This window comes from Sinocyclocheilus grahami, unplaced genomic scaffold (genome assembly GCF_001515645.1).
Source record: "Sinocyclocheilus grahami isolate Dianchi unplaced genomic scaffold, SAMN03320097.WGS_v1.1 scaffold1802.1, whole genome shotgun sequence".
Classification (NCBI taxonomy): Eukaryota; Metazoa; Chordata; class Actinopteri; order Cypriniformes; family Cyprinidae; genus Sinocyclocheilus; species Sinocyclocheilus grahami.
In genome coordinates, this window is record NW_015506981.1 from 126,818 (window position 1) to 139,110 (window position 12,293).

The 12,293-nt window shown below is 36.9% G+C and overlaps 1 protein-coding gene and 1 pseudogene across 4 annotated transcripts; both read left to right on the forward strand.

The window, feature by feature from the left end:
* LOC107572729 (cyclin N-terminal domain-containing protein 2-like) lies at positions 1-7,018 on the forward strand. Of its 4 annotated transcripts, none has more exons than XM_016259162.1 (9): positions 1-131; positions 1,446-1,577; positions 1,746-1,821; positions 3,117-3,283; positions 3,355-3,453; positions 4,848-5,003; positions 5,070-5,228; positions 6,003-6,181; positions 6,509-7,018. In XM_016259162.1, exons 1-9 carry the CDS (start codon positions 81-83, stop codon positions 6,684-6,686), a joined length of 1,197 nt encoding a protein of 398 aa, XP_016114648.1. In that variant the 5' UTR covers positions 1-80; the 3' UTR covers positions 6,687-7,018. The 4 variants fall into 4 exon arrangements, with proteins under 4 accessions (XP_016114648.1, XP_016114649.1, XP_016114651.1 ...); XM_016259163.1 differs by having other exon boundaries at positions 1,449-1,577; XM_016259165.1 differs by lacking the exon at positions 5,070-5,228.
* Positions 7,019-11,450: 4,432 nt separating this feature from the next.
* Positions 11,451-12,293, forward strand: part of LOC107572730 (CLOCK-interacting pacemaker-like) — a 17,158-nt pseudogene continuing 16,315 nt past the window's right edge.

Sequence of the window (12,293 nt, forward strand, 5' to 3'; positions counted from 1 at the left end):
GTGTTAATTAGCTGATGGTACATGCCAGTGTACAGCTGCAGATTCAGCGTGTGTGGGTAGCTGCAGTGTCCAGGTGAATCATGGCTCGAACTGGGTTTTGTGATTCCAGGCAACTGTTGGACCTCCATATGGTGAGAGTGCTTGTAAAATCTCCACTTTAATTCCTAGACCTGCTGTGTAAAGTGAATAATGGCCAAAATGTGAGCAGAAAATCTGTCAACGGGAGATTGTGTAAGTTCACCAGTATCTGCTACGTTATTATGGATAACTGAATGCATACCCAAGTTGACCAAAATATTCAGATTTCATGTGTATTTAGTCATGAGATCTGGAAGGCAAACTCCCATGCTTTTCTTTCAGAACTTCAGTGCATTCTTAGCATGGCAGGTAAACGTGGTCTGTGGTTAACATTCCTCGAAGCAACTATTTGTTCTAAATTAAGTTACACAGTTATACCTCGGATGTGAATTTTGAAATGGTTGTTCTTTCAAAAAATGCAAGAACTTTAGTTGATTTCAACAGTTTCAGAATTAACCTTCATTTGTTGCTAAACAAAACATGAAAGTCTGTGTTGAAATGTTGCCCACAAACCTTATTTTACTCGTATTAGATATCCATGCTAATTTTCTTCCCGGGTTTAAGACTGAAAACGAATACTGTATTCCTGTCATTCTTCAGGTGGGGTGGCAAATGAGAGGCAGAATTTGTAAAAATGTTTTTTTCTTCATTAATAAAATGTATTGCTGTGCATTTAAAGTTAGTTTAATATGCTATGTCCATTAAAATGGAAGCTTAAGAATATTTTGGTTTTTAAATTTCAATCAAACCGGTGACACAACCACTTATGGTGTTTTACCAATATTTGAAGTAAAATTTTGGTTTGTTCTAAAATGAGCAGGGATATGCAACTTTAGGTAATTAATAAATAACTTTAAGGATTCAGTTTCATTGATCATTTAAATTTCAGTTTTTAAAAGAAATGTTTAATTGTTCATCTCTATTTCTGCAAAAGGAGAATAGTTGCTTTTTAAAAATAAACAAACAAAAAAATTGGAAATACATCAAAATGGTCTGTGGTGCCTTTTTATAATCTTTATTCTAAAAGATTAAAACCACTTTACAGTCTAAAAACATTGAATCCTAAGATTAAATGGCTCTGAAGGGGGGGAAATTCAGATACATTTTGAAGTAACACCACAGACTTCATATTGCAAGTTACTATAGAGTCCGTATATTCGGAGTACCCTACAGAATACAAACATTCAAACATTTTTTGGTATTTAAAGTTTTTCAACTGTTGTAAAGTAGAGGGACGCCACTTGCCACCACAAATGAAGACTGACCCATTCCTGCAGGTCTTTTACATGTATTGAAAACCGCTGCTCTATGAAGTGTTAATGCTTTACAAGCTTATTGTGAATAAATGAAACCATTTTGTGCTTCGAAAGACTGACGACAGACTAGTGCCCCTGCGGACGTGGGCAAACTCCTGTGTTCTGAGGGAGCGCAGGGTGTTTGCTGAAGGAGAGGAGGTGGGATCCGGGCAGCGCTACAAACCCGCACAGGAGAGTCGATGGGTAACTGCTGCTCTTATGTCATTATGTGCCACGGTGTGACTTTGCTACCATTTGTAACCACCTCTGAGTGTAATGGATAGAAAATCAGCCCATTAGACAGGTGGATCTCCAAATGATGTGCTATCACCATTCTGCTGTCACAGGGTTGCATTTCTGTTTTTCCTCAAGGTTCGAAGGATTCCCATATCCGCAGAGGATGGGATCATAATGGACTACGCTCCACAGGATGAGTCGGGACCCTCAGGTAACCCGAGACACTGCTTGAGTAGTCCATGATTTGGTACGTCATTCTCAATTTAGTATTTAAGTCTAGTTAACGTTATTCTAACGGTACTACTTTAATCCAACGGCTACTTTCTTCAGGCATCATGCTAGGTATTATTTGTTGTTAATGCAAATGCAATGACTGCATGTTGATTTGCTATTTATTTGTGCTTTCAATTAGATGTGTTTTCTGACAAAAATGTTTTTACCTTTGTAAAACTCTATGCCATGGTGTTGCTATGGTAGTTGCTTACTAGCCAGAGTCAAGATCCACATATAAGCTTTTATAATGGAGTGCTGCCAAACCCAGAAGAATAATTCACCATGGATTCCTTTGAGATTTTCATATGGGGTTTTCCTTGTTTCAAAATTGCAAAACCCACAGGAAAATCTCAAGGGAACCAATTGCAAGTTAGTTTTCCCGGATTGACGTCAATGCTGCAGCAATCTATATTTTGCACCCTAAATCTAACTTGGATCCCTGCAATTAAAGATTCTTCCCTGATTTATTATTTTATGCTTAATTCATGTCTGTAGCACAAACTATGTTCCCTAAAGTTTATTTTCTACACTGCAAGAAGATATTTTAACCTTCCTGCCAGAAGGTACATTATTTGTTGAGTTTACGGATGATTCTTTAACCATAAAACACAATGCAAAGCCTTCTAATAATCTGTCAATACGGAAAATTCAATCACATTAACTGAATTGAGTTTCAAACCAACTGACATTACACTACACTAAGTTTTCTGAAATCCAGAAGACATTTTGTCGTCTTTCAGTAACTCGTTTATTATTCTTGTGCAACAATGCTAGATGTGTATAAAATTGCAAAACCCACAGGAAAATCTCAAGGGAACCAATTGCAAGTTAGTTTTTGCCGGATTGACGTCAATGCTGCAGCAATCTATATTTTGCACCCTAAATCTAACTTGGATCCCTGCAATTAAAGATTCTTCCCTGATTTATTATTTTATGCTTAATTCATGTCTGTAGCACAAACTATGTTCCCTAAAGTTTATTTTCTACACTGCAAGAAGATATTTTAACCTTCCTGCCAGAAGGTACATTATTTGTTGAGTTTACGGATGATTCTTTAACCATAAAACACAATGCAAAGCCTTCTAATAATCTGTCAATACGGAAAATTCAATCACATTAACTGAATTGAGTTTCAAACCAACTGACATTACACTACACTAAGTTTTCTGAAATCCAGAAGACATTTTGTCGTCTTTCAGTAACTCGTTTATTATTCTTGTGCAACAATGCTAGATGTGTATGAAGAGGAGGCTTTGCTGAAGTATCTGAACAGGTGTCCAGGTCCTAGTCTGCGAGAACTGATGCCCGAGCTTCTGCGCAGAGAAGTGGAAGTAGCCATCAGTAAGCTGGGGCTCCTCTATGACAAGACCTACGCATGGGACATCTTTTCAGACATGATGGTAAGGATGACATGCGAAGTACTGTGGATTTTTCGCCATTGTGGTCATGTGTTTGTTTCCTCTGCTTGCAGAGAAGTCAGCTACTATGCGCTCTCCCAAACGCTGACCTGCCCAAGCATTTCAGTGACACTACGAGAGCTATCTTGGTGGACTGGCTAATTCAAGTCCATGTAAGTGGAATATACAGATTTGTATTTTATTTCTGATAGTGAGTGGCTATGACTGAAGAGGAGTTGGCCAAGTTATCCCAAGAAAGTCAGAAGTTTGGAAGAATTTTTACATGTATATATTTTTGAAGTTTTTGCTCACCTTGGCTGAATTAGTATTTGATCAAATAAAGTAAAAACTGTAATATTGTGAAATACAACAATTTAAAGTCTTCTGTTTTAATGCATTTTAAAATGTAACAATTTAATTTGTCTTTGCTGAATAAGGATTTAAGTCCTTTTAAAGGGTTAGTTCACCCAAAAATGAAAATTCTCTCATTACTCGCCCTCATGTCATTCTAAACCCGTAAGACCTTTGTTCATCTTCAGAACACAAATTAAGATATTTTTGATGGAATCTGACAGCTCTCTGACCCTCCCACAGACAGCAAGGGTCCTTACACGATCAACGTCCAGAAATGTAGCAAGAAGATCGGTAAAATAAGCCATGTGACATCAGGGGTTCAACTGTAATTTTACGAAGCTACGAGAATACGTTTTGTGTACAAAAGAAAACAAATAACGATTTTATTCAACAATTCGTCTCCTTCGGGTCACCCTGGTGCCATTTTGGAAAGTATCCACTGAATGCAGACAGCACACCACACGGATACATTGTTTTCGTTCAAATCAAAGCACAAACAACGTAGAAAGTATTTCTGCGTGGCGCAGCTGACACCGAACAACATGCGCTGTTTGCATTCAGTGGATATTCTCCAAAATGGCGCCAGGGTGACGCAGAGGAGACGAATTGTTGAATAAAATCGTGTTTTTTTTTTTTTTTTTCTTGTGCACAAAGTATTCTCGCAGCTTCGTAATATTACGGTTGAACCCCTGATGTCACATGGCTTATTTTACCGATCTCCTTGCTACGTTTCTGGATGTTGATCGTGTAAGAACCATTGCTGTCTGTGGAAGGGTCAGAGAGCTGTCAGATTCCATCAAAAATATCATAATTTGTGTTCCAAAGATGAACAAAGGTCTTGCGGTTTTGGAGCGACATGAGGGTGAGTAATTAATGACAGAATTTTTGGGTGAACTAGCCCTTTAAGTCTCCAAATCTTTGGTAGTGTTTCATGGTTTCCGCACTGTTCTTAAATGATTTCTGAAAGATCATGTGACACTGGAGTAATGGCTGTTGAAAAATATAGTAAAATAAAAAAACAACTTTTTAAATGAACTCATTTCATGATATTATTGTTTACTTGGTTTTTAATCAAATGTAGGCTTGGTTTTTAAATCTTAATTGCTAACTTTTGACCAGTACTGTATATTATGCTAAATTATACGTTTTTGTAAGAATAAGGTGTTGTTGCAGTCTCTTTTGAATTTGTAAAGGATGCTTGTTTTCACCTCAGGAAGTGTTCCAGTTCTCAGAGGAAACGTTGTATCTGGCAGTGCACCTGTTGAATCGAGCACTAAGGCTCCTCAAAGTGTCCATCTCTGGCCTGCAGTTACTGGGTGTGGTTTGCCTTTTTCTGGCTGCTAAAAAAGAGGAATGTCTGTTACCAGAGGTACTTGAGTATTTAAACCAGTGTTTAATGGAAACTTGACACTCTTAACATGGTAATGTTTGTCAGGTGTCAGAGCTCTGCTATCTGATGGAAAACGCCTACAGTAAGAAACAACTGCTGCGGATGGAGAGGAGGGTTTTAACTGGGCTCAAGTTTGATCTCTATCACTGTCCCCCTCTTAATTTTCTTCTCATCTCGGCTTCCATCGCACGCTGCAGTGACAAGGTCGGTTAACTTCCCTTGTGTAAAATACACTTTAGCATACTTAAAGTACTTTATTACAGATTTTTTTAAAATTTATACTTGTGATCTGAATGTAATGTTTTTGGACACCATGTTATTTGCAGTAAAATTTGTTTACATTTTTTAATTAAGCTTTTTTTTTGCCCCTCAAGTACATATGTAGTTTCATAATTAGTCTTTAAAATATGGCAAAAGACTGGTTAAATATGGTTTAATGGAGAAATTTTTTTTGGATTCATGGTTTTTTTCATTTAATGCATTTTATTTATTTTTTTCCTACACGCCTATCAGTTACTTACAGGTGTGCAAGGGTGGTTGAGGAAATTCAAAATAGAAATTATTTACTCACCCCAAAGTCGTTCCAAACCTTTTAATGAGTTTTATTTATTTTTTTGACAATGTTGGTAACCAAACAATCCCATTGACTTTTATAGCATTTTATTTATTTTCCATACTTTGGAAGTCAGTGGCTACCAGCAACTGTTTGGTACTATCATTCTTCAAAATATCGAAGGAAGTCGGTCATGCATGTTTGGAGCAACAGGGAGAGTAAACGAAACCGTTCATTTTTGGGTGAACTATCCCTTTAAGCGGCCTTTTATTTCACCATTACATTATCTGCAAGTACCAGTGTTTCAAATACATATAAGATTTGAAGTACACATTTTAAAACAAAGGAAAATGGCCTGGCTTTCCATTTTATTTGTGTCAGTGTGGTCTTGTATTAAAATACGGTCTTAAATCGTGTCTGTTCAGGTGGTCTGGATGGCACGATACCTGTTGGAGCTCTCGCTGTTGGAGGGGCAGTGTGTGGTGTATCTGCCCGCCCAGCTGGCAGGTGCTGCCCTCCGTCTGGCCCGCAGGATCCTGCAGGAAGCTCCGTCTCCTGATGGAGAGATGGCCTGGTGCATTGCCTCTAGTATCCACATAGGAAGGTCAGGACAAGTAGCTCTTTAGTACTGCTCCCAAGAACTGTCACAGACTGATTTCTTTAGAATTCTGAGTGTTTGAGATTTTACTTTTATATTCCGTTGAAAAGGACTCTCACAGTGACCCCTAATGATCGCTATCAGTCAGAAGTTCAGATTTTTGACTGCACTTATTTGATCGGACAGTAAAAATATTATTTACAATAACCAAGTTCTCAGACTATTTTAGGCTTCTTAAAATCCACAATTTAGAAAGTAATGTTGAAATTGGTTTGAAATATTGCTCAATCTTTATTCTTATTGTTGTATTTCCTCCCACTATCTCTGATGCAGTGAAGCAACTCTCCTCCGTATAATGCAGATCATGGCCACGGCAGCAGCGAGAGCACATGCTCGTGAGACCCGTGCCACTTTCATCAAGTTCTCCACTATACAGACCCTTCATGTCAGCATGCACCCTGCCCTGAAAGCCGCCCCTGGCCTACTGGGCCTGTCGTGCCCTCAGACGTGACGCTCTATCAACACCAGTGAGGAGGCCAAATGGGGCTGCATAACACTGCTACTCTAGTGAGGGAAAGAAATGCTGAATATGGCCAGTCAGGAGGATCGTGTTGCACTGGAAATCAGTGAACATCAAAATGCCTCTGTTGGAGAGCTGGTTACTCTATTTGTGCTGAATTGTTTTTTTGTTGTTGTTTTTTTTAATAGTAGTCTTAAGTCATTGGATGTAAAATGAAAAAGAAAATGTGTATTTATGTCTTCGTAGCTTTTAAGTGTTTATCAATGCTGTGGTGAAAAATTGATATACTGGAATATGGTGTCTTATGAAATTTAAAGCACTTTGAAACATTTAGTTTTTAAGTGTTTGCAAATTTGGGATTTCCGAGTGTATATTTTAAGATTGTGAAAAATAAAAATTAACTGTCTTCACAAACCGCAACAGACATATTTCTTTCCACACAATGATTTAAAAGTATATATGTATTTTCTTTCATGCACATGTTTCAGTGCACTCCACTTTTCATGTGATGTTCTCTCAGCAGGGGCATCATGTGCAAGGTTGCCAGATCTATATGTTAATATCGGATTAAATGGACTCTTATTTTACATTATGCATTTTTTTTTTATTATTTAATTACATTATTTAAACAAAGGGCCGGGCAAGACGACATCACTATCGCTGGATTTAACTAAAAAGGGCTTAAATGGTGATCGGGAAAATTTGCCTTGCGCTCAGCCCTTCTTTCAGGAATAGAAAGATTTGACATATTTTTCAGAATGATATAACTACTGTTCTTTCTGTTGTTTCACTGGCGTAATTATCTTCTATGATATTTCTTGGAAGAGTGTGTGGTCGTTACCCAATAAATATTTAATTATGAACAAGGTTAAAGAGGTATCCTTTAAATTGCTACATCGAGTTTACCCTGTGAATGTTTATATATATAAAAAAAAAAAAATGCTTCCGGAGAAGGAACCTCTTTGTTCCTGTTGTGGAATGGTAGATGAGTGGTCTCTCATCTCTTTTGGGAATGTACCCATGTAACCATTTTTTTGGAAAAACTTGTTTATTTATACGTTCTTCTCTCTTAGACAATTTTACTTTGTTGTACAAGGATGTTTTATTTGGTTTTTATGTTGATAATCTAAAGGACAAATAGTTTCTAATAAAGCTATTTATTTTGCTAGCAAAATTTTTTATAGGCCTACATAAGTGCAAATTTTTGTCTGTAAAGCCCCTATTTCTTATAGCCCATATATCTACCTCCAGCAATGTTAAAGCCTTAAAATCGATAACATTGTGTGCATCTTATAATATTGGCTCTTTCCTATAACGTACAGTTGACTGAATGCTCTGTGACCTTTTGCCTGGTTGTTAAAAAGTGCCTTTTGAGGCACCTTTACTTTATATAATGTAATTTATATTACCCCTGGCCCCGTATGTTTTTGTTTTGTTTTGTGATTTTGTATATTTTTGTATACTTGTTGCTAATCCTATAAAAAAAAGGGCTTAAATGGTAATAGGCTTGTAGCGTTAACCCCTTAACTGTCACCGTCCCACCTGTGGGACGTTTGGCGCTCTTTTTTGTTATTGTCTCTTTTCTCTATCAAATCTTTTAGTAATCATCATAAATCATATATCATTTGAAAGCTTAGAAGCCCAAGATTCATTCTGGAAAAACCATTTCGAAATCAGACATTGCGTTACCATGGAAATGGTACTTTAAAATCTTTTGGCGGCCTCCTCCCCCTTAGTGGGCAGTGTCAAGTGTCATATTACAAAATGAATTACGGTCTTTTAAAATTAAAACTTTTTATAATCTTGACAAAAAACATATTATTGGAAAGGTCTCAGTCTCAGGATTCCATATTTAGTTATTTTGAGATAGAAGTAATATTGACAGAGAAATCTAGACAGAAACATGCATTTAAAAAAATTCAATGGAGTTTGGATGGCACCCGGTGGCTGTTTGTGGTATAACACCCTAAATTAAATCTCACAGGAACCTCAATTTTTTTCATATCAACTTCAAATTTGGAACATAACTTATTTAGACATAAGGCTATAATTTTATACCAATTTTAGAGTAAAACCTGATATGTAAAATATTTATTATATATAAAATAAAATTAATATAGTGCATTTTCTTTACAGTAAATTTAAACTACTATAACTTTTTGATACTTACATTTTTTTTTTTTTTGGTGATAATTTGCTGATTTTCTTCTTTAAAAAGAGACCAACCTTATGTCTGTATTCCAAAGTGTTCATAAATTACAACAATTTAAGTTTGGATAGTGCACCTGCATGCCTATTTTTAAAAAAATGGGGGGTGACAGTTAAAGGGTTAAGTTTGTGCTTGACATGTTCTATCTGCTGTCAGGGCTCAGTTTGCCTGTAAAGATTACATATCATACATTAAAAAAAAAAAAAAACATTATTCTACATTATGTGAAAAATCACGAAAAGGTACCTTCATTACGCCGGAAAATATGGACTTGGCAACTCCGTTGTGTACGTCTTTCTCTGTTTATAACGTCACCTGAAAAGAGCGCAGTTTTTCATTGGGCGTGTGTGCCGAACATGTGCGCTGCTCCTCCGCTCTCCTCCTCACATGTCCGCGCACACACGCGCTGCGAGAACCACGTGGCGCTGTAGTAGAGCAGCTGACCTCGCGAGCGCCGGCACATTTTACAGGCGCGTGGGAGAGACTAGATTTCAGTAGCGTTTCCCTCGCGCCGGAGTTTTGCTCCACAGTTTAGTCTGACGCGCATATTTCTTTGACTGCATTATGTTTCACTCATTGCACTCTTATCGATTGCATTCATCAGTTCCGTTCCCCACTTGCCCATTTATAATGGCCAGAATGATCATTAGTCATCTAAATGCACTCATAAATGATAATCAATAGTAAAAAAAAATCGTTATGATAATGTATTGGCTCTTAACAGCAACAACCAGATAACTATAGCCTTTTGATATGGATATTTCTTTCTGCATTAATTGTGTTCATGTAAAATCTTTGTAGAATTATTGTACATTTTGATTAGCCTACGTTGTTCGAATCGGATAATATTATAACGTGCAATAAAGATAGTTAAACACTTAATGGCAAAAAACAACAAAAACAAAATATAATGAATAATTGTTATGCTGCAGGCAGGGGTATCAGACAGGAGGTAATAGTGGAAATGAGTAACAGCGGCCCTTTGGCGAGGGTATATACTGATTATTATTATTAATATGATTGATAAGGTGTGTTTGTGTGACCGGGACCCAACATTTGGTGCGACGCCCAGGCCCCTGGCTGCAAGCAGTGATTTATATGCAGTGTTGGGGAAAGTAACTTTTAAAAATAATGCATTACAATATTGCGTTACTCTATAAAAAGTAACGAATCACGTTACTTTTAATGGAAAGTAATGCGTTACGTTACTTTTGCGTTACTTTTTAAATCTGGACAGGGCTTGCTTGTTTGTTTTTAAAATAAAAAAGTTCTATTTTTGGCAAAAAATTAGAAAAAAAAGTAACTTGCGTTACTTATTTGAAAAAGTAATGCGTTACTTTACCAGTTACTTGAAAAAAGTAATCTGATTACGTAACTCGCGTTACTTGTAATGCGTTACCCCCAACACTGTTGGCCAAAACCAGCACTTCTGCCACTTATTAAGAGTACAACGTTGATGGCTTTTTGGGGTTAAACCTAAAAGCTTTCGGTGTATACGATATGTGGCATACTGCTTTTATAAAACGGATGGAATAGCATTATGACAAAGCACAATTAAATAATAAAATTATGAAAATGGTGATTTTTTTTATGAGAGTAGTAATAGTTCCATTAATAATGACAGTGAGAATGAACAACGAATAAGTACCTCCCAACAATAAGTTTGAAAAATATAACCATGTGGTGCTTTCAAGTGTTATTTTTTTATTTTTGTCATAACTACGCCATGATGGGAAAAAAATAGGGCTATAAAATGGAGTGGAATGGATTTTGCCAAGAGATCACATGACAAACGTTCCAGAATTCCAGAGCAATGATGGCAGGATTTATTAGCATTTATCAGCCTTTTACAGCAGCAAGCACAATTAATCCAACCAGAAATTAGAGTTTGATGTATCCGATCTGTAGTTAAAGTGTCTGTGACCTTTTATAAAATGCCTTTTATGTGCACTAATATATTAGTAAAAAACTATCATCAAGTACTCCACGTGTCTGAATTGTTGGTCAATGAGAATACATTTTTTTCAGTTGTAGAGTCCTTTGCTCAAGTGTTTGTCTGCTTTTTAAGTTGAAAATATGATTAATGCGTGAAACACATGGCACAGGCTGGGGATGGCAATAAACAATTGTGTATTAGCAGAGTTCAGTGTGTACATATAATCAAAATGTATGTGTGTAGTCACTTAATGTTCAGGCGTGTTTTGTGTTCTCTTGGTGCCTTACAGTAATTTTTTTGTACAGTAGCTCTGAATACACTGTAATTCTCATGACAGTAAAAGCTTGACTCATTCCAAAAAACAAAACAAAAAAAGACTAGTGACACAATGTGTGCCTTGTGTTTTGAATTTACATACATTTTCTGTAGAATAATTGTTATTATAATCTTTAAGCAACTCACAGAAGACAATATACAAAAAAAATTTTCTTGGATTTGTAAATATTACTTTACTTTCCTAATTTCAAAAAACAACAACTCTCCCTTAGACAAACATTTAAAGATAATTTTGATGTTCACCCTTTGTTGGCATAAATGAAGCGTTAGAACTAACTCCATGCCCCATGTTAGAAATGGGTAAATATATTCTGCATGAGGCCACTGTATGCCCAGCTGTATCTCTCTGCTTTCAGGGCCCGGGATGCCCAAGGAACCAAGAGGATATGCCCAAGGGTGTGTAGGGGAGAGGGAACGCACCTCCCGTCCAGCAAGTAAACATGCTAAAGACAAAAGCAACACTGCCGCCCTTTTGGCCTCTAGAGCAAGAGCACACACTGAACAGAAACCAAATGGACGTGACTCACGCTGCTCTGAGAAAGACTCTGGTTACTCGGGTGAGTATTGATTGACAGCCCTACTGTTATATTCACTCCCTAAGAGACTCAGTTCACACAATTTTTTTTTACTATTATCATAAAAAATTCAGTTTGTTCAAAAGTGTATTAAAGGGATACTCCACCCCAAAATGAAAATGTTGTCATTAATCACTTACCCCCATGTCGTTCTAAACCCCTAAAAGCTTTGTTCATCTGCGGAACACAATTTAAGATATTTTGGATGAAAACCGGGAGGCTTGTGACTGTCCCATTGACTGCCAAGTAAGTTTCCCTGTCAAGGTCCAGAAAAGTATGAAAGACATCATCAGAATAGTCCATCTGCCATCAGTGGTTCAACCGTAACGTTAACTGCTACGTTAGTTCTGGCAAACTATCTGATTTAGGAAATGTGATGTGGCATGCATGAGTGACATGGCAGTTTTAAGGGACGGGGTTAACGTAATATTGGACTTACATTGGGTCATTGTTTATTAAATTTACAGTAAGTTATGCATTTCACAAAACGTAGTTAGCAACTGTAGCGGATCAGCTCATGGGAAATATGAATAATTAACCAT